Here is a 23,171-nt window from a genome sequence, read left to right as displayed (position 1 = left end):
TGTGCCTTCACTTGTCATTTGATGGGCGATTTGTATTTGCTCTGAGAAAATGAGAGAAAGAATGAGTCACAAAGGAAGGTCCAGATTACACCAGTGACGGGCATCAAACCTCCGTAATCAGAACTAATGGGAGGGGGGGAGGCCAGGCTGTGCTGGCAACACATCTGAACAGGAGATGTTTTTAAAGAAGTACAGTTTTGTGACTTTCAAGCACATACAGTAATTCTTGTTAAACCAATATTGCCAAATACGTGTCCTTAGGAAACCTACTTTAAGGAGAAGATATGTATCTTCCTAATTAGCATATCTGACAGGCACACAAGTACAAGTAAGACCATGAATGTTGTTAAAGTTAAAATACTCCCCCTCAAACTCTCAAGTTCAGAGGTGCAACCATGAGGTTTGGAGACAAACTGCTTCCGACGCCTTCTGGAACTGCTTCCTCACTTGGGAGCCACACCCTGTAATTGATTCCTTTACTCAGAAAACCTTTGCTTCAAAATCTGGAGATAAATTGTCGTCAGTACTCATGAGCTGCAATAAGGCATCCCCCTCCCCCCCAAAAAAAAACTTGGAATTAAGGGAAATAGGGCTGCCTTTGGAGAATTAGACCATCAAATAACTATATAGTCGGTCAGTGCAAGGAGAGGCAAAATCACCTCAACAGGGAAGAATGCCTCCTATACTAAGCCTTAGCTATAAGTGGAAAGGATGTATTAATCTAGAGAAAGAATATATCAGTGGAGAAAGGAATTGATCAGTCCTGGTAGAACAGGCAAAGAGGAGTAAGGGTGGAACACTGGCAGGTATCCACACCAGCATCAGCAGGGAGGGGGTGCCTAGGCTTAGGGACTAAAGCTGTCCCTACTGTTGGAGATGGATGCATCAGTCCACCCATCAGCTGCCACTAACTTTCAAATTACAGATATAATTCTCCTCGTTCTGATTTCTCACTCATCTCCAATCGCAATTTGCCTTTCCAATTGCTGAGCCTATAGAAAGACCACGGGCTGGACCAGCATCCAAAGTCACATGCCCCAGGCAGGTATATTTCTCATTGTAAATTTATGCATCCAGCCAGGAGAAAATTGACCCATTCAGTGTCTGAACCCACAAAGTTAAAAATCCACCAAGGCAAAACTGTAGAAACTTCTTTAAAGTAACACCCCAGCCTGGTGGACCTGGTGGGAGGGTCAACTCTCCTTTACTTAAGAAACTCCTATATAGGAGTCCATAGGCAAGAACTGCCACTCTGACCTAGCCTAGTTAACACATGACTGCCCCAACAAACAAAGAATACAAACTCTTTAGACCAGAAGAAAAGTCCCAGGTAATTGCCTCTGATCCCAATTTCCTTCTTACTTCTCCTACCGTGCTGGGTTTTGAACTGGCAAAGTAAAACTATTAACAAATCTAAACTATTTCCTTCTTCATTTCATCTGAAGAAGCAGCCATGAATTAATGGAAGAATCTATCTGTGCTCCCAGCACTTGATTAGCAAGGACTTCCCTCTGTAAGGATGAACAAAAGAGAGAAGACATAAAAATTCAGAAAAAGGAAAGCAATCTGAAGACAAATGCCTCCCTATGCTAAAGAGTTGATTAAAAAGCAGAAGAAAACAAATTACACATTTATGTTGATAGGGAGTCTCAAGAGGGTCCTGCAATCAAGAAATTAGAATATGCAATCTAGGAGGAGATATAACCTGCTTGATGAAAAATATGACCATCAAATTTAAAGCTATAATGAAGACATTGATTTTCAGCAAAATGACAAACTGACAACCAGAGAAATCCTCCAAGTAAGAACACCTAAATTCATACCTAAATCCATTTAAAATGCATAGCTAAGCTGATGGAAATGTAAAGAAAATCCTCAGGGGCAAATGAGAAAGGAAATATCCAAAGAAATAAGGAGCCAAAATGCATACTAACTAGGGGACCCAAAAAGCCACAAGCTGAGCATTTATTTTTAAGTGAATCTGGGTTTTGTCGTATCTCCAGGCATCTGGTGAAAGTAAACACACATCCTCTCTGGAAGAATGTGACTTCTATCCAGGCCTCAAAGAATTCTCAGATAAAGTTCCAAGGAACATGAGTTCACAATCAAAAATAGCAAAACACATAAGGAACAAGACACCATGAGCAAGAGCCAGCTAGAGCCAACCAACTGCAGAATCAGACCTGTTAGAACAACCAAAATCAGAACCATCAGAAATAGGACTTTAAGAAAAAAACTGCTTAAGAAATAAAAGGCATTAAAAATATTCCAAAGGGATAAGACATCTTCAAAATTAAAAAAGCATATTTTGAAAAAAAGAATTTTGGAAATAAAAATATAATACTTACAACTAAAAACTCAATAGATCGGGTTAAATAGCAAATTAGAAACAGCTAAAGACTTAGTGAGCTAGAAGATGTATCCTCAGAAATTAGCCTGAGTGTAACACAAAGGAAAAAAAGAAAGTTTAACTGACATGGAGAAGAGAGAAGGTCCATTATAGACCCAATCAGAGTTCCAGAAGGAAATAATGGAGTAAATGAGAAATATATGATATTTGATAATGGTTAAGAACTATCCAGAACTAATAAAAATAATAACAGAAAAGAACAGTCATCAGATTTAGGAAGATAATAGCAAAATGGAAGCCAGAAGAAAGTGCTGACAGAAAATAATTGTCAGTGAAACTAGTGTTTCCAAAATAAGGGTGAAATAAAAATACTTTCAGACAATTGAAAAAGTGAGAAAATTTTTAATGAACTGATCCCAATTACAGGAATTTCAATAGGCGCTCCTTCAGGAAGAAGGAAAATGATCTTAGGAGGAAGCAGGCTAATATACAAAATGAAATAGTAAATGTGAGTATAGCTAAAAGAAAAATTGATTACTTAAAAAATGCTTTAAAATGTAGCTTTTAAAAAAGAACTAAAATATTGAACAAGAGTTTGTAAATTGGTAGGGGATTAGAGTTAAAGCATCCTAAGTTCTTTGCAATATTCTGGAGGAATCTATAAATACCGATTAAATTTAGACTTTGCTAAGTTAAATATGCATGTTAAAATTTCTATACTAATCACTAATGGAATGGAAACAAAGTATGGTTTTAAAACTAAAAAGAGGAGTGGGAATTAAAAAATAGAGGTGGGGGTATTCTTCAAGTCAAAAAAGAAAAAAAATTGGGAGAAAAGAAAGGACAGGGCTAATAGTGACACAAAATAAGATGGCAGAAATAAATTTAAATACATCGGTAAAGATTGTTAGAATGCATTTTAAAAAAACAGAATCCATCTATTTGCTGTTTACAGGAGAGAAACCTAAAATATAAAGTCACAGAAAAGTTAAAAATAAAAAGATAGAAAAATATATACAAGGAAAATACTAAATAAAAGAAAACTGGTATACCTATATTAACATGAACAAAACAGACTTAAGAAAACCTCATTAGCAGATGTTTAAAAAGGCAGAGGTGGGCAGGGAGCACGCTACATAGTGTTGGAAGATTCAATTCTCCAGGAAGATATAAGAATTCTAAACATATTTGTGCCTAATAACATAACATCAAATATATAAAGGAAAAGTAGGCAGAATTGTAAGGAGAAACTGACAAATGTCACATAAAAACAGGACGTTTTAGGTTGGGTGCAGTGGCTCACGCCTGTAATCCTAGAACTCTAGGAGGCCAAGATGGGAAAATCACTTGAAGTCAGGAGTTTGAGACCAGCCTAGCAAGAATGAGACCCTATTTCTTCCAAAGATAGAAAAAATTAGCCAGGCATAGTGGTGCGCACCTGTAGTCCCAGCTACTTGGGAGGCTGAGGCAGGAGGATCACTTGAGCCCAGGAGTTTGAGGTTGCAGGGAGCTATGATGATGTGATTGCACTCTCAAAAAATTGATAAACCACATGCACAAAAATCAGAAGAAACACAAATTTGAATAACACAATTAACAATTCTGTTCTAAATGAACATATCATATTTAAAACACACTCAGAGAGTACACATTTTTTTCAAGAATACACAGGACAGTTACAAAAATTAAACCAGACCATAAAGCAAGCGGCAGGTCATTTCTAACTATCATTACACACAGACTATACTCTCTGGACCATAATGCAGTTAAGTTAGAAACCAACAACAACAAAAAAAATAAACTTAAAACATAAGTTAGGAACTTCTAAAACATATTTTTAGAAAATTTAGATGTCAAAATGAAATAACCCCAAAATCAGAAAATTCTCAGAATGGAATAAAACAAAAATACTAGTTGTCAAAAGCTGTGGAATGAATAAAGCAGTACTTGGAATTTTATAGCCTTAAAGGTTTACATAGAAGTTAAAAATATTATAAGCTATCAAAAATAGAAGGAATATTTGTCTTTCTGTGCCTGGTTTATTTCACTTAAACTAATGTCCTCCAGATCTATCCATGTTTCTGCAAATGACAAAATTTCCTTCTTTTTCATGGCTAAGTAATATTCCTTTGTGTACATACACCACATCATTTTTATCCATTCATCTCTTGATAAACCCTTAAGCTGATTCCATAATTTAGCCATTGTGAATAATGCTGCAATAAACAAATAAACCAGGCACAGAAAGACAAATATTTCATTTTCACACTCATATGTGGGACCTAAAAAAAAAATTGATCTCAAGGAAGTAGTGAATAGAATGATGGCTACTAGAGATTGGTAAGGACGGTGGGAAGGGGTAATGAAGAGGTATTGGTGAAGGGGTAATTCTGTTAAATAGAAGGAAGAAGTTCTGATGTTCACTGGTACAATGGGGCAACAACTATAGTTGACAATAGTTTATTATATTTCAGAATAGCGAGAAGTTTTCAAATGCTACCAACATAAAGCAGTGATGAATGTTTTAGGTGAATCTTGTCCCAGTTACCCTGATTTGATCATTGTATGTTGTGTGCTTGTATCAAGATATAACATGTAATCCATGAATATGTACAATTATTATGTATCAATAAAAAAATAAAAATAAATAAATAGAAGGAAGAAAATAAGAAAGAAAAGAAATTAATAAACTAGAAAATAAGGAAACAATAGAGAAGATCAACTAAAAATTGATTCTTTGAATAGAATGAAAAAAATCTAACAAATTCTGGCAAGAATAATAAAATATAACCTTACAAATGAAAGGAGGCATAACTAGATGGAGAAGAAAAGTTTTTTGAAAAATTGAGAGGTTATAAAAAATTTTGTGCCAATATATTTAGGAGGAAATAGATTAATTCTTATAAAAATTTAAATCACCATAAGTGACTCACATAGAAACAGAACATCTCAAAGGTCCTATAAACATTTTTTAAAATTGCATCAGCAGTTTAAAATATCCACAAGAATACTAAATCTAACCAGTTTTAAAAGTGAATCTACCAAACATTTAGACAACAGATAATGCCAATCTTATGTTATTCTTTTAGAGACTCTAAAAAGAACAAATATACCATAAGTCATTTTATAAGATTAGTATTATCTATTAAATAGTTGCCAAAACCTGAAAAAAATAATATGAAAAGAGAAACTTTAAGCCACTATCATCCATAAAAATTGATGGAAAAAAAAACCTCAAACTAAATATTTGAAAATTGAATCCAGCAATGCAGAAAAAAAGATAATAGATCATGACCAGGTTAGGTTGTTTCACAAATGCAAAATTGTTTCAGTACTTAAAAAAATCTATTAATGTAATTCACCACATTAACAGATTAAAGGGGGAAAAATCATATGATCACCTCAATAGATACATAAAAACATTCAATAAAATTTAATAATATTCATGATTTAAAAACAGTTAGCCAACTAGTAATAGTTCACCAGATAAATTTCATGCTCAGTGGTAAAACATAAAAACATTCACTTTTAAATTAGCAGCACAAAAGAACACTTTGTATAACAAGTTACATAAAATATTCAACTGAAGGTCCTAGCCAGTGCAATAAGACAGGAAAAAGAAATAATAAAAAAATAAAAGAAATAAAATATACATGGAGGAATCAAAACTGTGATTAATCCCAAATTATATGATTGACTACACAGAAAACCCAGGAGAAATCTCAAATCAGTGGAATTAATTAGACAGTTTAGCAAAGTTTCTAGATATAAGATCTGTATATAAGAACCAATTTCATTTATATATAAGCCAAAACCAATTAGAAAATATACCTTTAAATTCCAAGTAAAAAGAATAACAAAGCATAAACTAGCTAGAACTAAGTCTAATAAAAGTTGTACCAGACTTATTTGGATAAAATTATAAACATTTACTGAAAGACATTAAAGAAGAACTAAATAAATGGAGAAATATATCATGTTCATAGTTAAAAGACAGTATTATAAAAATGTCTATTCTCCCCAAATTGATCCGGAGACTCACTGTAACTCTAGCACAAATCCCAACTTCTTTTTTAAGAAGTTGACAAGCTGATTACAAAACTGAGGTGGAAAAGCAAAGGACTAGAATAGCAATGGCATTCCTGAAAATGAACAAGGTGAGAGAGTACTTCCCTTACCAGAGACCCAGACTTATTAGAAAGCTATGGTAAACAAGACGGTGGAGCATTAGTACAGGGAAAGACACATAGACTAATGGAACAGAATGGAGAACCCAGAAATAGACCCATACTGTATGGGAAGCCTCATGTATGACACAGCTGTCTTTATAGATCAACGAGAAAGGATAAGTCATTCTGTAACGATATGAATGTATTGATTGCCTATATGGGAGAAAATAAAAAAGATCTCTATCTCACCGTTTCTGCATACACACACAAAATCAATTCCAGATGGAATAAGTACTTAAGTGTGAAAAGCAAAACTTTAGAATTCTTAGAAAAAAATATAGACAAATAGCTCCTTTAAATGGTATTTTTTTAAAAAAGAAAGAGAGGCCGGGCGTGGTGGCTCACACTGTATTCCTAGCACTCTGAGAGGCCAAGACAGGAAGATCGCTTGAGGTTAGGAGTTCAAGACTAGCCTGAGCAAAAGTGAGACATTGTCTCTACAAAAAAATAGAAAAATTATCCGGGTGTGTTGGCGCATGCCTGTAGTCCCAGCTACTCAGGAGACTGAGGCAGGAGGATCACTTGAGCCCAGGAGTTTGAGGTTGCAGGGAGCTATGATCACACCATTGCACTCTAGCCTGGGCAAGAGAGTGAGACCCTGTCTAAAAAAAAAAAGGAAAGACAGACACAAAGAAAGAGATGAAGCGATAACTCAAGATATCTAAAATATGTATAATAGGAATTTCAGATTGAGAGAACTTAAAAATGACTTAAGTCTAGAAATTAAAGTAACTAACCAATGTCAGCAAAATTTTTAAAGAGCTGGTTCTTGGCATGAAAAACAACTTTAAAATAGATGAGATTCTATTAAGCCCAATAAAAAAAGAGAGAAATAACACAAATACATAAAATTTAAAATGAGGATGAAAACAAAACAGATACAGAAGCATTCTCTTTTACAATATGTACAAATCCATATCGATGTTAATAGGCAATATCTGGTGACATCTAAGCTACCAAATTGATTGAAGAAATGGAAAATGACCAAAGAATCTCCTGCCCAGAAAAAAGAGGTGTTGAGCCCAGTTTTACCAATGAGTACAAGGCAGTTGCATTTTATACAATTATGTAAGATATGCATTCCTGAAAATCTTCTATAATTTAAAACTCACATATAATAATACCATTTTCAAGAAAAGATGGTGGATATCCTGTTTATCAGCTAAACCATAAATGCAATTTACCACCTTTTAAATTACATGACTATTAATTCTTTTTAAAATTTAGGTTGATTCATATCATTACACTGGCTGTATTGTACATAAAGCCAGACTATTTAAAATGTTTACATCTAGTAATTTTCAACTTTCATAATTCAAATTCATAAACCGTAGCTCTAGTGCATTTTGGACCTTAAAGAAACAATAATTCTCAAGCCATAGAGATTCCAAGGCAACAGAAAGTAAACGTACACCTGAAGAAGATTTTATGGAATTAGTACAACCCTGATATGAAAGCCTAACAAAGACAACCTAAAAGTAATACTTATTAATAGACATGCAAAAATCCTAAGTAATAGCAAATCTAACTCAATAATATACAGTATAAGATTCCCTCGAAAACTTTCCCACAGCCAGGATTAACAAATGCTATCCATTCTCTCTGCCAGCAATCTGAGGTCCAGCCACTGAATGCCTGCAGCTATTCCAGGATGCCCCCTGCAGCTCCCAGCGGTTGAGCTGTATGTTCACTAACAGTCAAGTGTGTTTGTTCCCCAAACCTATTTATGCCAGGTGTACTAATATGGGAATTAGAGAAATAAATAAATTACATATGACAAAAATATATAAAATTTGGATTCAAAATGAAAGGACATAGTACCTATAAAAACTAATTTAATGCTTTTGATATTTTTAAGTAATAAAAATTAAGTATGCATGACATAACATAAAAGGGCAAGTCTTAAACTTTAAGAGGACTCAATATTCAGATTTTTTTGCAAGTATCATTAAGTTCTCATCAAACTTTAATTAACCTAAAGCTAAAAGTCCTAGATAATACATTTTGGATGTGATTTATGTCAAAAGGATGACATGACACGCAAGTCAGCACATTCAAATTCAAAGAGAAAGGCTTGGCACATGTCAAATGATTGGCAAATTAAGTTACATGTATATGGTTAAAAATGAAATGTTTATAGTATATATATATGACTTTTAATGAGTTCGTATTTAACCAACTGTTTCAGTTAGCCATTCAATGACCTGTCTTGATAGTATTGGATAAGAAGGCTTCAATTGTAGTAAACTATAATGATCAATTTGGGTTTACCCCAGGAATACAGAACAGCTATGTACTATATTAATAGCACAATGGAAAACAAAATGATCATCTTGATTAATGCCAAATGACACTTGATAAAATTAAACTTCTATATCTAATTTTTAAGTCATTAATAAACCAACAAAAAAAAAAACCACACAATCTTGACAAAACCAAATACCTCTCTGAAACCACCAATCATTATCCTAATTATGGAAAACTAGCAGAAGCATTCTCATTAGAATCAATGACTAAATAAGTTTGCTCACTAGCATCTTAAATATCAAATGTTATTCTGGAAAAATGAATAAGGTGTAACTATTTCAAACTGATAAATTTATTATTATTTGAAGAAAACAATCTTACCTACCTGGAAAACCCAACAGAATCAATTAACAACAGTCAGAACAAATGAGGAAGCTTAATAAAGAGTCTGTTTCAAAATAAATATACAAAAATATCATTTTCCTATATTCTAGCAATAGTCAGACAAAGTCATAAGAAAAATTCCATTTAGAATAGCAACAAAGGTTATAAAATGCCTAGGAATAAGTTTTAACAAGAAATGGGCAGGACAGACCTATATAAAGTAAAGTAAAATAACTCCTCTAAGGGACATAAAAGAAAACAATAGGGGAAATTAACAAATTAAATGTCCAGTGATAGGGAGTGGTTAAAATTTTATGGATGTCCACAAGACATGAAGCCATATCTTTAAAGAATATAAAATATGGGAAAATATTCATGTGTACTTTTAAGTTAAAAATGCATATTATAAAAAAGTACAATACGATTCCAATTTTGTGGGAAAAAAAAGTATGCACATGTACAAAAAAGATGTCTAAAAATGTAGGCACGTCAAAATCTTAATAGTGTTTATCCTTAAGTAGTAGGAATACAAGTGGTTTTAACTTTCTGCCTTACATTTTTTGTGTTTTCTCTATTCTCTACAAAAGATAAACTAAAAGAAATTAAAAATATATATTGCGTCCTCCTAGAAGCCCACAAAACACCTGCTACAGCAGTGCCTCCCCTTGGCACCACGAGTGAAATTCAACTCACTGGCAGGTCCTACTGCTTATGCCTACCCCAGCAGGTCAGGGGCTCCCCTCAGCCCTCTGCATGGGACTTCCCACGTGCATGCTGAAGCCTACACACCAAGGTCATCTTCCTGGAGGGACCCACAACCCAAAAAGATGACACCCAGAAGATCAGCTCAGGCAGGCAAAAAGTAGGCCTGCTGGGAAAGGAGCCTTCTCAGACCTTGCCGGGGCCGGCAGGATTTCTCAGTCACACGTACGCATCTGGGAGGGACAGAGAAAGTCAGCCTGCCACTGCCCGCAGAGGCTTCTCAGGTTCCATGTCCCAGAAGTCAGACTCTAATCTAGAGACTTCCCTGCTTCCACTGGCCCATGCAGCTCCACCTAACCCCCCAGCCCTCACACAGGTAAACAGGATTAAGGTAAATCCCAGGATGAACTGGGAGCCAACCTAGGGATGTCCATTTCCAAGACGCTACTCCTTAGCTTTCTCCCCACCCCTCCGTTACTGCATGGGGCTCCCAGGTGCGGTGAGCAGAGGCTCAGGAAATGCCTCCTTTCTTGTCCTCCCATTCTCTCCTCCTCTCTTCCCCTCCTAACTCCCTGCCCCCACCCCCAATCCCCCAGAGGAAATCAAGGAGTCCACAAATAGGTAAACAATACATACATGAGGACTGGATGGAGAAGATGCCATGTTAGTGGGGGCCAAGCTCGACAGACCATCTGCAAGCTACAAATGAAACATTTGTTAGCAACAAGATTAGAGAATCCACTTGAGGAACAGCCGGACAGCCCCCAGGGAGTAGCACTCTCCACCCAGGCACCCTCTGCTCTTCCTCCAGGGAGATCATCTAGTCTGGAGTTGGACAGGCCTGGCTCCATCGCCTCACCAGCTGTGTGCCCTTAGGCAAGCCCACTTGACCTCCCTGACTCAGCATCCCCATCTGGAGAATGGGCACAAAGCCCACCTCCCCGGGCAACAGTAAGTATGAATGAGACAAAAGCTACTCATGCCCAGCACAAGGTGAGGCACAGGGAAGGGGCTCAGCCAATGCCTGTCTCCTGCCCACTCTCTCACCGTTCTCCCTGCCTTTCCAAACTGTGCCTATTTCAGGGACACTCCAACCCCTGACCATCCGGAGTGGTTCCTTCCAACCGCTGAGCCGCACCATCCCTGCTGGGCATGGTTTCTAAGACAGTGTGGGGTTTTCATTCTTCTCTCCTCAGGCACAAGAGCCAGGCCACCATATGACTTCCCCAAAGCCCTATATCAGGAGGGACTTTAAGCATCTTATAGTCCAACCTCCACGCCTGTACTGCAAGTAACTTTCTACATCCTTTTCTTTATCAAAACCCTGCCTGCAATCTTCCAGAACTGTGAGTCCATATTTTATAGGGTGAATCCTTGGGCTGCAGGTTCGAGGAGCGCTTCAGGGCTCAAGACTGGAGGTGGGGAGACTTGTTCAGTGCCCACTGTGGGAGAAGGTGATGGAGCTCTGGGTGGATGGGTGCTAGTCCCACAGGTGAGCAGGCAAGAAGGCGCATTCTGGGCAGAGGGAGTAGCAAGTGCAAAGGTAGAGAGAAAGAAAGAAGCACAGCACATTCCAGAAAGAGCAGTCGGGTCAGCAAGGCAGGTGCTGGGGCAGGGGCAAAGGGGATAAGACCGCACAGGTGAGGAGCCAGGGGGGAGGCAGAGATGCCAGGCAGACCCTCCTTCTGGGAGATACACCCTCCTGAGGGTCAGGAAGGGCTCAGAGAAACACGAGGAGGATGACGCCCTGCTGGGACCTGAGGGCAGTCTGGGGACTCACAGACCCATCCCCACTCCAGGAGGGAGGCACCACTGAGGGGCCCCCAGGGCTGCTGAGAGCCAGAAGCACGGGCAGGAGGGCGGAATGGCCAACGGGCACCAAGCCAGGGCCGGCCACACACTGTTGGGTGTGACCCCTGGAATAGACTGGATGAACTCCACGTGCAACCCCCAGCTGGCCAGAGACTGGCCCCGCCAGGCAGCAGCTCTGCCCCTCCCATTCTCATGCTAAACCCCACAGAAGCCTTATTGTTATTTTTAATACAGTTCTTTTTTAGAAAGGTGAGAGGGAAACCGGCAGTTCACCAGAGCAAAAGGGAGAAAAAAAATAAAGCTAAACATAGTGCTCCAAAGATCTGGTCCAGCTTCAGAAATTACATGTTTCCCTTTGGGACTCGGGCATAATTTGCCACTCTGGTTCTAGGAGCACGTTCCCACCTTCACGGCATCCCAGAGACTGGAGCAGCAGGCTCAAAATTAGCAGCAGGCTCAAAATTAGCCAGAGCCCCAGAGCCTGGGAGCCTGGGAACCCAGGAGCGGGCCAGCCCTGGCACCCCACCCTACGGGCGTGGGGAACACGTCTGTGCCGACTTCCGACGCCTCCTGCACGCTAGCCTGCCAGGCCTCTCCTCACTAAGCCCCCACGCCCACCACACACACGCACACACACACAGAGTCCTACTTCCAACACGTTGCAGAGCTTTTTTTTTCCCCCAGGGGGGAGCACATACGCAGTCCCCCACCACCACAAATTTTGTACCGGGTTTCCCACATTTGGGGAAATCACAGGGGTCAGTACATCCAGAGTGAGACCTGATCATGGTATCGCACCTGACAGGTAAGTATTGCGAAGCTCTTTTACCTGCCAGGAAAGCCTTCCTCTCTCCTCCCCTGTCCCAACCCCACCTGAGCCTCGGCTCCCTGGAGAAGCTTCCCCGATTACTTAGCCCACCCTGACCTTCCAGGCTGGGACAGTCCCCAAGGTTGGTGTCCCTGTTAGTAAAGCCCCCCCTCACTTTGAACTGCTCATCTGAGATCTGCTAGACACCTCTCATCTCCCTGCAATCAGAGTTGAAATTTCCCAAACATTCTTTCTCTTTATCCTTCCTCAACACACATATACTTCCCACCCCCAGAAATTCCCCTTCTCTGGACACTTAAAGAGGAGACCCACTACCCAAAAGTGGTCTCTCAGAGCACTGGGCACAAAGCACCCTTGACACACCAAGCTGGCTCTGGGGGCAGCCCAGTGCCTGGAAGGCCAGTGATGTGGGGGTGCTGTCTGGGGGTGCAGCCTCCACTTCGAGCTTCAAGACCCTCTACAGGAGATGGGGGGGCCAGGGGCAGCATTCTTTGTTTGTGGTCCTGAATACTGGTTTTTTTCCCTCTTCATCATCATAGTACCAAAAACCAGTTTAATGAAAAAAAAAAACCAGATTAGTAAACTAAGACCCTAATTTTGTTTTAAAGACAAAAATGAAGTCAGGGTAAGAGACAGAGAAAGGCGGAAGGAAGAGGAAAGGATAGAGAATGAAATGCTAAATGGGTAGCAGCCCATTCAGATTGTGTGCGTGGCTGGAGGTAATGCCTATATGTTCATCATTTGTCTACATTTTCTAAATGTTATATAATGAACATTTATTCTATTTGTTATCAGAGAAAAGTGAATATGTCCTTTTTTGAAGCAGAGAACTAGCCGGAATAGGGTACCTCTGTTCTCCCTCTGTTAGGACACACCCAGCCTGCCCTCAGCAAGTCCAGTCAAAGCCACGATTCCTGCAACACCACCACCACGCCTTGACACGCCTGCAGCTGGCACCCGCGGGAGCTTGCACACGCACTGGTCCTGGCCCCGCCTCTCCCGCATGCTCACACGCACACACCACCCCGCCAGCCCCCACCCCCGTCTACCAGTCTGACGTCCACGCACAGGACAGCCGCCAGGCCAGGAACGAGTGGTGGAGTTAACATGTGCCAGCATCCCTCTTCCCAGCCCTCATCACTTGGGGAACAGCTCAACACGGCTCCCTTCACCCCAGAGACAGGCGCCGACCAACCAGCCCTGGAAGTCTGGGCACACAGATCTGCCTTATGTGTACGTTTTGAGTCACCTCCAGAATTGGCCACCCTTGACACAAACCAAAACGTCTCTAGAAACCTGAAAAATACTCTGTTGTGAGTGCCAGCGGTGGCCTGAGCGTCAGGGAAGCGTCTGAGGTGACGTTTTCTAAGTGTGTGGTGAGCCCGTCCCAGGACCCGGGCAGAGGGTGGTGAGGAGGCTTCAGCAGCAGAGGGAAGGTGTGACTGAGGAAAGAGACAGGAGGCCACCGACACAGAAGGCTGCGTCTGGCAAGAGCAGGCTTGCACCAGGGAGGAGCCCCCGGCTGGACCCACAGCCAGGACGCACTGAGCACGCCCGCGGGGGGTGTGTCAACTGTGAGGGTGAAGCAGGAGTGGGCAGGGCACACAGGAGCCCCGGAAAATCCAATTCTGCCAGCATTCTTGTCGCTCCCAGCCCCAGAGGCCGGGGCCCTACAGGCTGTCTGCACAGGCAGAGCACGGAGGGCAAGAGAGCCCAGACAGAATTATCTGGCAAGGCCCTGGGACTGGTGCCCATTGCCCCTGGGTCAGCCTTGGAGTGCCTGGTCCTCCAAGGCTCCGGGGATGTGGATGAGAGGCGAGTGAGTGAAAGATTTCCTGGGTCAGCCAAATCAGATCAATGGATCGCAGAGAAAAACACAACATAGAATCAGATACCCGACTTCCCCAGAGGGCCAGGGCTCCCTGGAGACCAGCACTGGCCTCGCTGCTGGATTGGGGGCTCCTTGAGAATAGGGCTACGTCTCCTCCATCAGACAGGGAGCTCAAAAAGGCAAGGTCCAAGCCTCCTCCATCAGGGCAAGCTGGTCTCTCTTCCTCCTTCTCCCCACCCGCCTCTTAGGCCAGGGGAGGCCCAGCCCCTGCCCTGTGGGCACATCTCCAGGAGCCTGACCCCACTCCCCAAGCCTGTCTGGCCTGCAGCTCTAGCCAGAGTGGCTGTGTTCAGCCACAAAGAGCACAGGCCTGGCTCTGGATCAGACTCGGGCCCCAGTTCCCTCAAGTCAATGCCGGGAGGGTGGCCAGACTGAGCCTCCTCCTCATCTGCCTCTGGCTGTGCTTGTAGCCAGCAGGACTCAAAATAGTCCCTCCCCATCTGAGTCTGTAGACGTTTTGAGGGCAGCACACACAGAACGGAAATCCTGCTGGGCAGGCCCCGCACTTCCCTGCACAGCCTCAGACAGGCCCACTGAGGGGGCGGGAAACAGGAGCCAGGAACAGGCAACTCAGAGTTTGGGGCAAATTATCCACCTAATGGAGCTATAAACACCCAGCCAGACTAGAAGGCACTAGCATTGAGTTTAGCTAAATTTCATGGAGGGCTGTCTGAAATTTCCATTTGGGTTTCCCCAGCCAAGAGAGGTACTTCCTCAGACCCATATAGACAACGGGCACGTCATCCAACCATCCATCCATCCATCCTTCCACTGACCCACCACCCATTTGCCCAGACAGACAGACTTTCACTGAGTGCCTCCTCTGAGCCAGGCCCCATGCTGGGCATTGAGGATACAGAGGGGAAGGTGCCCCATCACTGCCCTGAGCTCAGCCTAGGGAGATGCTGACAGTTACAGAGACTACAGGACCTAGGACAAGTGTGGTGACTGAGATATAGACAAGTCTTTAGGAGAAGCGGAGGAGCCAGGAAAGACTCCTCAAAAGAAGTGACCACACCTAAGCTGAGTCTCAAAGAACGACCAGGAGTTGGCCAAGAGAGCAGGGGCAGAAAGTCTCCCCAGCAGAAAGGTCGGCAGAGCAGAGCCCTGGAGAGCCCAGGGCTTCTGAGAACTTCTTAGCATCAGTGAAGCTGTAGAGCAAAACCTCTTGTCTTAGAAGCAGCAAGGCCCAGGGATACAAGTGTTGTCTGCATAGGCTGGAAGCCTCTGCCCCTGGGCAGCCCGGAAGCTCTGGGAGCCCCAGGGTGCCAGGGACGTGCACAGCATCATGTGAAGCCCAGAAATGAAGGTGACAACCTGGAACAGACCATGCATTCAAGGCTGGTGCTCATGGTGAGACCTTGCTCCATATCCACTGGGGGAAGGGCTATTTGGTCTCAGGCCTACAAGATCCAGAGCCACTCCAGCGCCCACAGTGGGGACAGTGCTCTCCCCTCAGTAAAAGATGCCACAAACCTCCTGCCATGCTCTTTAGCATTGGTGTCTGAGTCACCAGCTGGCTCTAGGTTGCTGAGTTTATAGCAAAACGATGACTCTTACCTCTCTGCAGGGTTGGAGACCCTTAGAATAAAGTCCCTCTCCTGCCCACCCCCTTTTTTTTCTTGGAGGTGGGAGAATGGGGTGCAATGGACTATTTCTTGGACACAGCCTCTTCTTTCCAAACTGCCTCCAAGATGCCACCAAGCACAAGCCCATAGAAAAATCTTCCCCCTAAGAAGGGTCTGTCTAGGATGGAGCAATGGGGACTCCAGAGCCTGCCCAGCCATCCCTTCCCCCATCTTCCTTCTCTTTCATTTGCTCCCCTACCCTGATTTTGCAGGTGATTTCCACGGGAAAGCCCTCAACATGGCCCCCAGAGTACAGGGGCCATTTTTCTCATATGCTTCCAGGAAAGATTTTTCTATGGGCTTGTGCTTGGTGGCATCTTGGAGGCAGTTTAGAAAGAGGGTCTGGCCCAGAAGACCACACCCCACCCCCCTCAACCAGACTGAAAGCTCCCATGGAGGGCCCTCCACCTCACAGCCACCAGGGTACAGAGGGAGAGGATTTAGAAAGGCTGTGTGTTGACGAAGGGAGAAGGAGCGGGCAGAGGTGAGGAATGGGGGTGGAGGGGTAATCGAAGCCTCCACATGGGGAGCTGGGGTCTCTCCCTGGGACGCAGCACCCGTCCTACCTGGACAGGGATGAGTGGCTCCTTGTCATCAATGTCGATGAGCACGTCTTCCCCAGGACTGAGCAAGCTCACGTCGTCTGCAGGGAAGCATGGCATCCAGGCCTGAGTCGAGCTCCCTCCAGGGGCTCACCCTCATCAGCCACAAGGCTCAGCCAGGGAACTGAGACAAGAGCCCACAGGACCTCCACGCTTCTCAGTCTGTCTTTCTCTTCCTCCTGCCCAACTCTTCCCTCTCCCATCTGTCTCCCCTATCTTCTCCACATCGCTGTCCCCCAGTTCTCCCTCTTCCTCCCCCTACAACTCTCTCCTCCCTCCCTGCCCTGTCTCCCCACACCTCTCTCTCCCTCCGCTCTTCCACCACCCCCACTTGGAGCCCTCGCCTTCAGCTCCCACAGGCATGGGCCCCTGTCTTGGTGTGCCCAGCCCAGAGCTAGGGACACCCTGAGGAAGGCACGGTTCCAACCCTTCAGGTCTAGCAGAGCAGAAGCCACTTCTCGTTGGGGTCCCAGTAAGAGAGGGGCCTCAGGACACATCTCCACCCCCAGGGCCCTCTCATCCTCCTGGTCTACCCTTAGCAGAGGAAGTGCTGCCTGGCCATGAGGACCCCCATCTTGTCCTCCCCTACCTGGGCCTCCCTGTGGGGATGGACTCTCCACCGAGTAGGGGTCACACAGGAAGCTCTCCAGGGAGCGAATGGTGCACTGGCCCACCACAGGCCGGCGGCCAAACTGGCGGTTGTCGATGACCTTGACCGTGATGGGGGGACAATAGAGGTCCTCCCTGGGCAGCATCTGGGTGGAGGAGGAGGAAAGCTCTGGGAACTGGCCTGAATCCATCTCTGGAAAGCCTCCAGGGCAAGCCCAAGGAGCAGAAAATAACCATAAACCCAAAGATACTAATAATCCCAATAGCCAGAAATCCAAAATGGCAGCGGCCGGGAGCAGCCAGTGGAGCAAAGCCGCGCACCTTCTCTGTCTCCATTCGCATGCCGCATGTGGAGGCTGGCTTTCCCTCACGCTTTACCTTCCAAATACACCCCATGCAGCCTGCAGTTAAAGCAAGTCTGCTTTCCCTGAACCCTAACAGGCTGGGGCGGGGAGAGGGGAGTTGGCCGGGGACCCAACATTTCTTGCAGACAGTCCCCCCCAAGTGGATACTCAGGAGTTGGCTTACAGACCCAGATTCTCCCCCCACCACCCCAAAAGCACTTTGAACACAACTTGAAATAATTTATATGCTCTCCTTCAGTGGCGGCTTTGGCTCAGCCAAGAGGAGGCTCCTGTTGACAGCCACTGGGCCTGGAATTTCCACAGCACTTTCATCTTGCAAACCATTTTCTTTTCCTCAGACTTGACTTACTCCGGCCACTAGGCCCAGGCATCCCGGTGAGCTGGAGAGGGCTGGGGGGCCCCAGGGCTGTCGGGGTGAGCTCCCCTGAGGGGGCCCAGGCTGGGGGAGTTCCGGGTCAGGAAAGGTTTGGAGAGATTACCAAAGGCCAGAGTCCTGACAGGTGCCTGAGGGGCACTCCAGGGGACTGAAACCTGCCCTGGAAGGGAAAACAGCCACAGAATGGCTCTTCGGGACTTCTGCTGCTCTGGTAGGAGGGAGCAGGCTGGGCCCACCTGTGCCGCTCGCAGGCCTAAACCCTTCCAGTGAGGAGAGTGTGAGCGTTTCCTCCCCATTTTCATAGAAAAATGAGGCGGGAGAGATGCCCTGACCTACCCTGATCTTCCAGGGAGCTGGAGCACAACCCCCAGCCTGCTTGGGGCCAGGAGGAAATTCTAGCCACCAGGACTCTGGAGGGGGACAGCAGGGAGGGGGCTCACCACTTCCATGAAGAGGGTGCAGATGTCGAAGTTGGGGTTCTTCCGGAGGTTCCTGATGACACAGGACTGCACCGTCTGACCCCCACACTCCACCACAAGGCTGGGAGAGGAGACGCTGGCCAGCTGGTAACTCTTCATGTTCCGCAGGCCCCATGCCAGGATCTGGGGACACATAACGAGGACAGTGGCTGGAAAGGCCCCCGCCCCAGGGAACGCTGGGGAAGGGGAAGGGTCGGGCTGCGTCCCAGCCCAGCACCGTGGGCAGGCTCACCTCGATGGCTGTGCGCTGCAGAGCCGGCTTGATGTTCTGGGGAACCATGTAGACGTTGGCCTCCCTCTGGGGCGGGGGGTAGGGCAGGTCTGTGTCCTCTGACTGCAAGGGACAAAGGGGGGAGGGAGGCCAAAGCAAAGAGACAAGAAAGAAGAGGGACGGAAGGGACAGAAAGAGACGGCATCCACGGAGAGACAGAACCAGAGGCAGACACCAAGGGAGGCAAACAGGCAAGCAGAAAGGAGAGCGCTAAGTCAGTGTCTGCCAGGCACCATCTCCTCTGGTCACAATTGCAGCATGTCACCCAGGGTTTAGGTCACCCTGTTTCAATTGAATCCCAAGTCACCCTCGTCCCATAATGCAGCCTCTGGTGCACCAGTGAGCTGCTCAGGGATTCCGCCTCCCCGACACACACATGCCAAGCACACACATGCATGTGCATGGGCACACTGCCCACTCCACCCTGGCACGCCCACTTCAGGCCCTTTCGGTCCCAGAGAGGACCACGTGCCCTCCCTCCAGCCCGTTCTCCTGCCACCTGGCTCAGATCCTCCTGGGTCATCATCTGTCCTGGTGTTCCAGCTTCACTCTCATACCTACCCCCAGACCCCTTCCAGCCCCAGACCCCCACTTCTCATGCCTGTCCCCCAAAAGGATAGAACACTTGCACTTGAGCCAGAAAGAAGAGAGCAAGTGACCAATAGGAGAAGGGGATACAAATGCCCTTCAGCCCCAGAGCACCAAAGTGCACTGCCGGGGAGGCTCCCTCACCTCCACACCACAGACAGAGGTGAGTGAGGCGGGTGTCAACGCTGGCCTACTAGGGGTTTGAAAAAGCCTGGGGCAAGAGTCCCCAGTGATCAGGAAGAACCAAGCGGGAAGCAGGGTGGGGCATGGGAGGCAGGCACCACCTGAGATAGCTAAGCACCAATGACAGTGGCCAGGGACACAGGCTCTGGGTGTGAATCCTAGCTCCACCACTCAGAAAGGTAAATAAGTTATTTCATCTCTATAGCTCAATTTTTTAATCTATAAAATGGTTAGAAAAAGTCATCAACCCCTAATGGTCAATGTGAGGGTTGAAGAAATTAATATCCATATAACATTTAGAATAGCGTGTGGTTCATGTAAACTCCCAATAGGACTACTAGCTCATGTGGTGCCTTTGTGACAATTAGAGAAAGATGTCCTTTTCTTAAGACTCCTTCCTTCCATGTTAGAAAATCATATTTTTGAGTTTAATAGAACAAGAGACTTTACTGCCACCTATTGGAAAATTGTTATAATAAATACCAGTATATGGTTGCTGCGCTAGAAATTACACCCCCTTAGGCCCTTGTGCAGTGCCCAACCTGCACGTCCTCATGTGGAGGCCCTGACACTCAGAAAACATTTACTATCATTAAAAGGACTGTGCTGCACACCTTACAGAGTTTGCCTCATGTAATCTCATTTAATAAACAATGGAATCATTGGCTTCATTCCTCAAGTGACTTGCTTTGGGTTCCTTCTGAAAGGGTGGTACATCCACCTACTGATGCTTTGCCATAGACGGTGGGAGCAGTCAGAGCAGAGAAAGATGCCAGCTTCCTCCCACTTCCACAAGTCACTTCACAGCCAACCCAAGCTGCACTCCTGCCCAATGACACCCGATGACACCACACTTCCCTGACCTATAGTGGTAAGAAGTTAAGTTCCAGAATCAGACAGACCTTCACTCTGGTTCCAGCTCTGCTGCTTCCTAGCTGTGTGACCTTGGGCAGATTACTCAACCTCAGTGACTCAGTATCCTCACATGAAGGTCTGTGATAACTATGAAGTTGCTCTGAGAATTAAATGGCAGAACAAATGCAAAGAGGATCTGGGCTGGGCGCGGTGGCTCACGCCTGTAACCCTAGCACTCTGGGAGGCCGAGGCGGGAGGATCGCTTGAGGTCAGGGGTCTGAGACCAGCCTGAGCAAGAGCAAGACCTCCATCTCTGCTAAAAGTAGAAAAAATCGGCTGGGCATGGTGGTGTGTGCCTTTGGTCCCAGCTACTGGGGAGGAGGCCGAGGAAGGTGGATCACTTGAGCCCAGGAGTCTGAGGTTGCTGTGAGCTAGACTGACACCAGGGCCCTCTAGCCTGGGCAACAGAGTGAGACTTTGTCTCAAAAAGAAAAAAGAAAAAAAAAAGAGTATCTGGCACACAGAAGGTGCTTAATAAATGGCTGTGGCTGTAATTACTATTGTAACTGTTGTCGGTACCATTGTTTTTACCATTGGTGTTGGTGTTGACCTTCCCAGGGTGACTTGGGGACAGCTGAGCCATCAGAAGCAGCTCTGAGGCAAGGGCAACATACATAACCTAAACTTTTGTACCCCCACAATATACTGAAATAATAATAAAAATAATTAAAAATATATTGAGCACAGTGGTCATTAAAAAAATGGCAGTAGAATCTAATTATAATTATCTGTGTTAATCTGGTACTGTTAGGTGTGAAAGGGATGAAAAGATTAGGACTTGGAAGAAAACAAAAAAAGCAGCAGCTCTGAGAACAACACTGGCTTTATAACTCTCCCTCAGTCGCCAGGGCGCAAAGTGAAGGAACTTGTCATTTTCCTCTAGACCCGCAATGCTGATGACCTGAGGCAGGAGGCACGTGCACTTTGGACTGGCTGAGAAGGCGGGGTGATGTACAGGCTGTCATGGTGCACACCTACAGGGGGTGCCATGCATATCACAGGCCACGTGAAAGGTGCCCTGGAGGATGCAGGCAGAGCCTGCACAGCTACTGCGGCGATCTGGCTGCTATGGGGACCCCTAGTTTGATGTCCACCCTGGGCACTCCAAGGCCACCAGCTGTAGGTGGCTGTCCAGCAGGGTGGTCTCTTTAAAGAAAGGGTTGTGCTGTGGCCCACTCATGGTCCGGTCGTGGCCTCTCGTGGCTGATGCTAAACCCAATGCGGACCCAGGACCAAAAGGCCAAGACAAAAAGGGGTAAAGAAAAATGAGATTGGGAGGGAACAGCCCCAAGCTCCCCTGAGCAGGGAGGCAGAAAGATCAACCTTCCCCACATGGCTGTTCTCTTAAAATCACCACGGGAAACTCACAGACACATTCCTCCCAAAACATATTCTCTCTGGGCCCCCAAACTCTGGGCAGCATCCACTTTATCCCTCCCTTCCACATTCCATCTTCCCCTCGGGGCTCCCCAGAGCTCCGCGGTAGTGACGTTCCTCTCTGTACACTGAGGACCAGGCTCCTCACTCCCGGAGCCCGCTCACTGAGGACGGGGGCAAGGAGCTGGAGAAGGTTAAGCGCTGGTACCGTGTGGAGGAGGCCCTGGAGGAAGAAGGCAGGAGCACACAGCTGTGGAGCGCCAGGCACAGCAGAGGCAGGAGGAAGAGACAAGCAGAGACAGTGGTTAGACGTGTGTCCCGGGGCAGCTTCGTCAGCACGAGGCCGCTGTACTCACACCCCACTTCTGTCCACCTCACTGTCCCCAGAGGTCCAGAGACACACTTGCGCCTGCCATTTGCCACTGCCTCCTGGGGTGGCCTGCCTCTGTGGCTTGCCCTCCGCCCAGCCCGCGAGCCGCCACGGCAGTCCTCTCCCACCGTGCACGCCACAGCCCGGCTCGGTGCCGGCGGAGCCGTGGCCGCACGTGCACTCCTAAGTGCTTCTCCACGATTTTCACACTACCTCCTGATCTTCCCTGCCCCATTTAAAGACACCCACCTCTCTCAAATCCTCCCATGCCCTCCTCTCTGGGGCCTCTCCTGCAGCACCCCCCTTTCTCTCTTCCTGTCTCCACCCTTCCTCGTGTCCACACTGACTGCTGTCCAGTGCACTAGGCTTCTGCCCCTAGCAGCCCCTCTCTGGAAACGTCGCTCTCCAAAGTCCATAATCGCCTGCTTTGTGGCTCACCCTGACAGACACTCTTGAGCTCTTCTCACTCAGCAGCAGCATCTGGCCAGCTGACCTGGCCTCCTTCCCCAAACTATCTCTCTGGATCCACACCACTGGCCCCCACCCTCTGCATGCTGAGTCTCTCTGTACCCCCTTCCTCTGCCCAGCCCTGTGCGCCAGGCCTCCCTGGCCCTCTGCTAGGCCTCCTGCTCCCCAACACCTCTGCTCAGCCCACACCCCCACTCCCAACTGCTTCCTGCTCAGTTCGCCCATGTGCCCCCCTGGCTGCACACTGAACTTGACCAAAACTGGATTCTTTATCTTTGCCTTCCAATGCCACCTCAGAAACTGGCCCCACCATTCACCTGGCAACCAAGGCCAAGCCCCATGCCACCCTCAGCCCCTCCTGCCCCCATTGCTGTGTCTGATTGATGACCAAGCATTGGTGCCTCTGTCTCCCCAACAGTCTCAAGCCCCATCACCTGTCCCTTTTCCCTAGTTCAAGCCACCAGGCTCTCTCACCTGGATTCACCAGCATCCCCCT

The 23,171-nt window shown here is 46.1% G+C and overlaps 1 protein-coding gene and 1 pseudogene across 18 annotated transcripts in view; both read right to left on the bottom strand.

Moving 5' to 3' along the window:
- The window catches only part of DYSF (dysferlin), a 201,459-nt gene that overhangs the window by 45,188 nt on the left and 133,100 nt on the right, over nt 1-23,171 (bottom strand). For 10 of the 18 annotated variants that reach the window (XM_045549833.1, XM_045549838.1, XM_045549842.1 and 7 more), the window contains 5 exons: nt 18,736-18,837; nt 18,465-18,626; nt 17,264-17,429; nt 16,639-16,715; nt 10,549-10,611 (listed from right to left, as the gene is read on the bottom strand). In XM_045549833.1, coding sequence (XP_045405789.1) covers nt 10,549-10,611; nt 16,639-16,715; nt 17,264-17,429; nt 18,465-18,626; nt 18,736-18,837 — 570 coding nt within the window. The remainder of the gene's footprint in view (nt 1-10,548; nt 10,612-16,638; nt 16,716-17,263; nt 17,430-18,464; nt 18,627-18,735; nt 18,838-23,171) is intronic. The other 8 variants (XM_045549836.1, XM_045549840.1, XM_045549844.1 and 5 more) reach the window with 1 other exon arrangement.
- LOC123637502 lies at nt 12,406-12,537 on the bottom strand (annotated as a pseudogene).

The sequence above is a fragment of the Lemur catta genome, chromosome 4, assembly GCF_020740605.2.
Source record: "Lemur catta isolate mLemCat1 chromosome 4, mLemCat1.pri, whole genome shotgun sequence".
NCBI classification, from domain to species: Eukaryota; Metazoa; Chordata; class Mammalia; order Primates; family Lemuridae; genus Lemur; species Lemur catta.
Note: the sequence above shows the minus strand (reverse complement) of the source record. Positions and strands in the feature narration are given on the sequence as shown.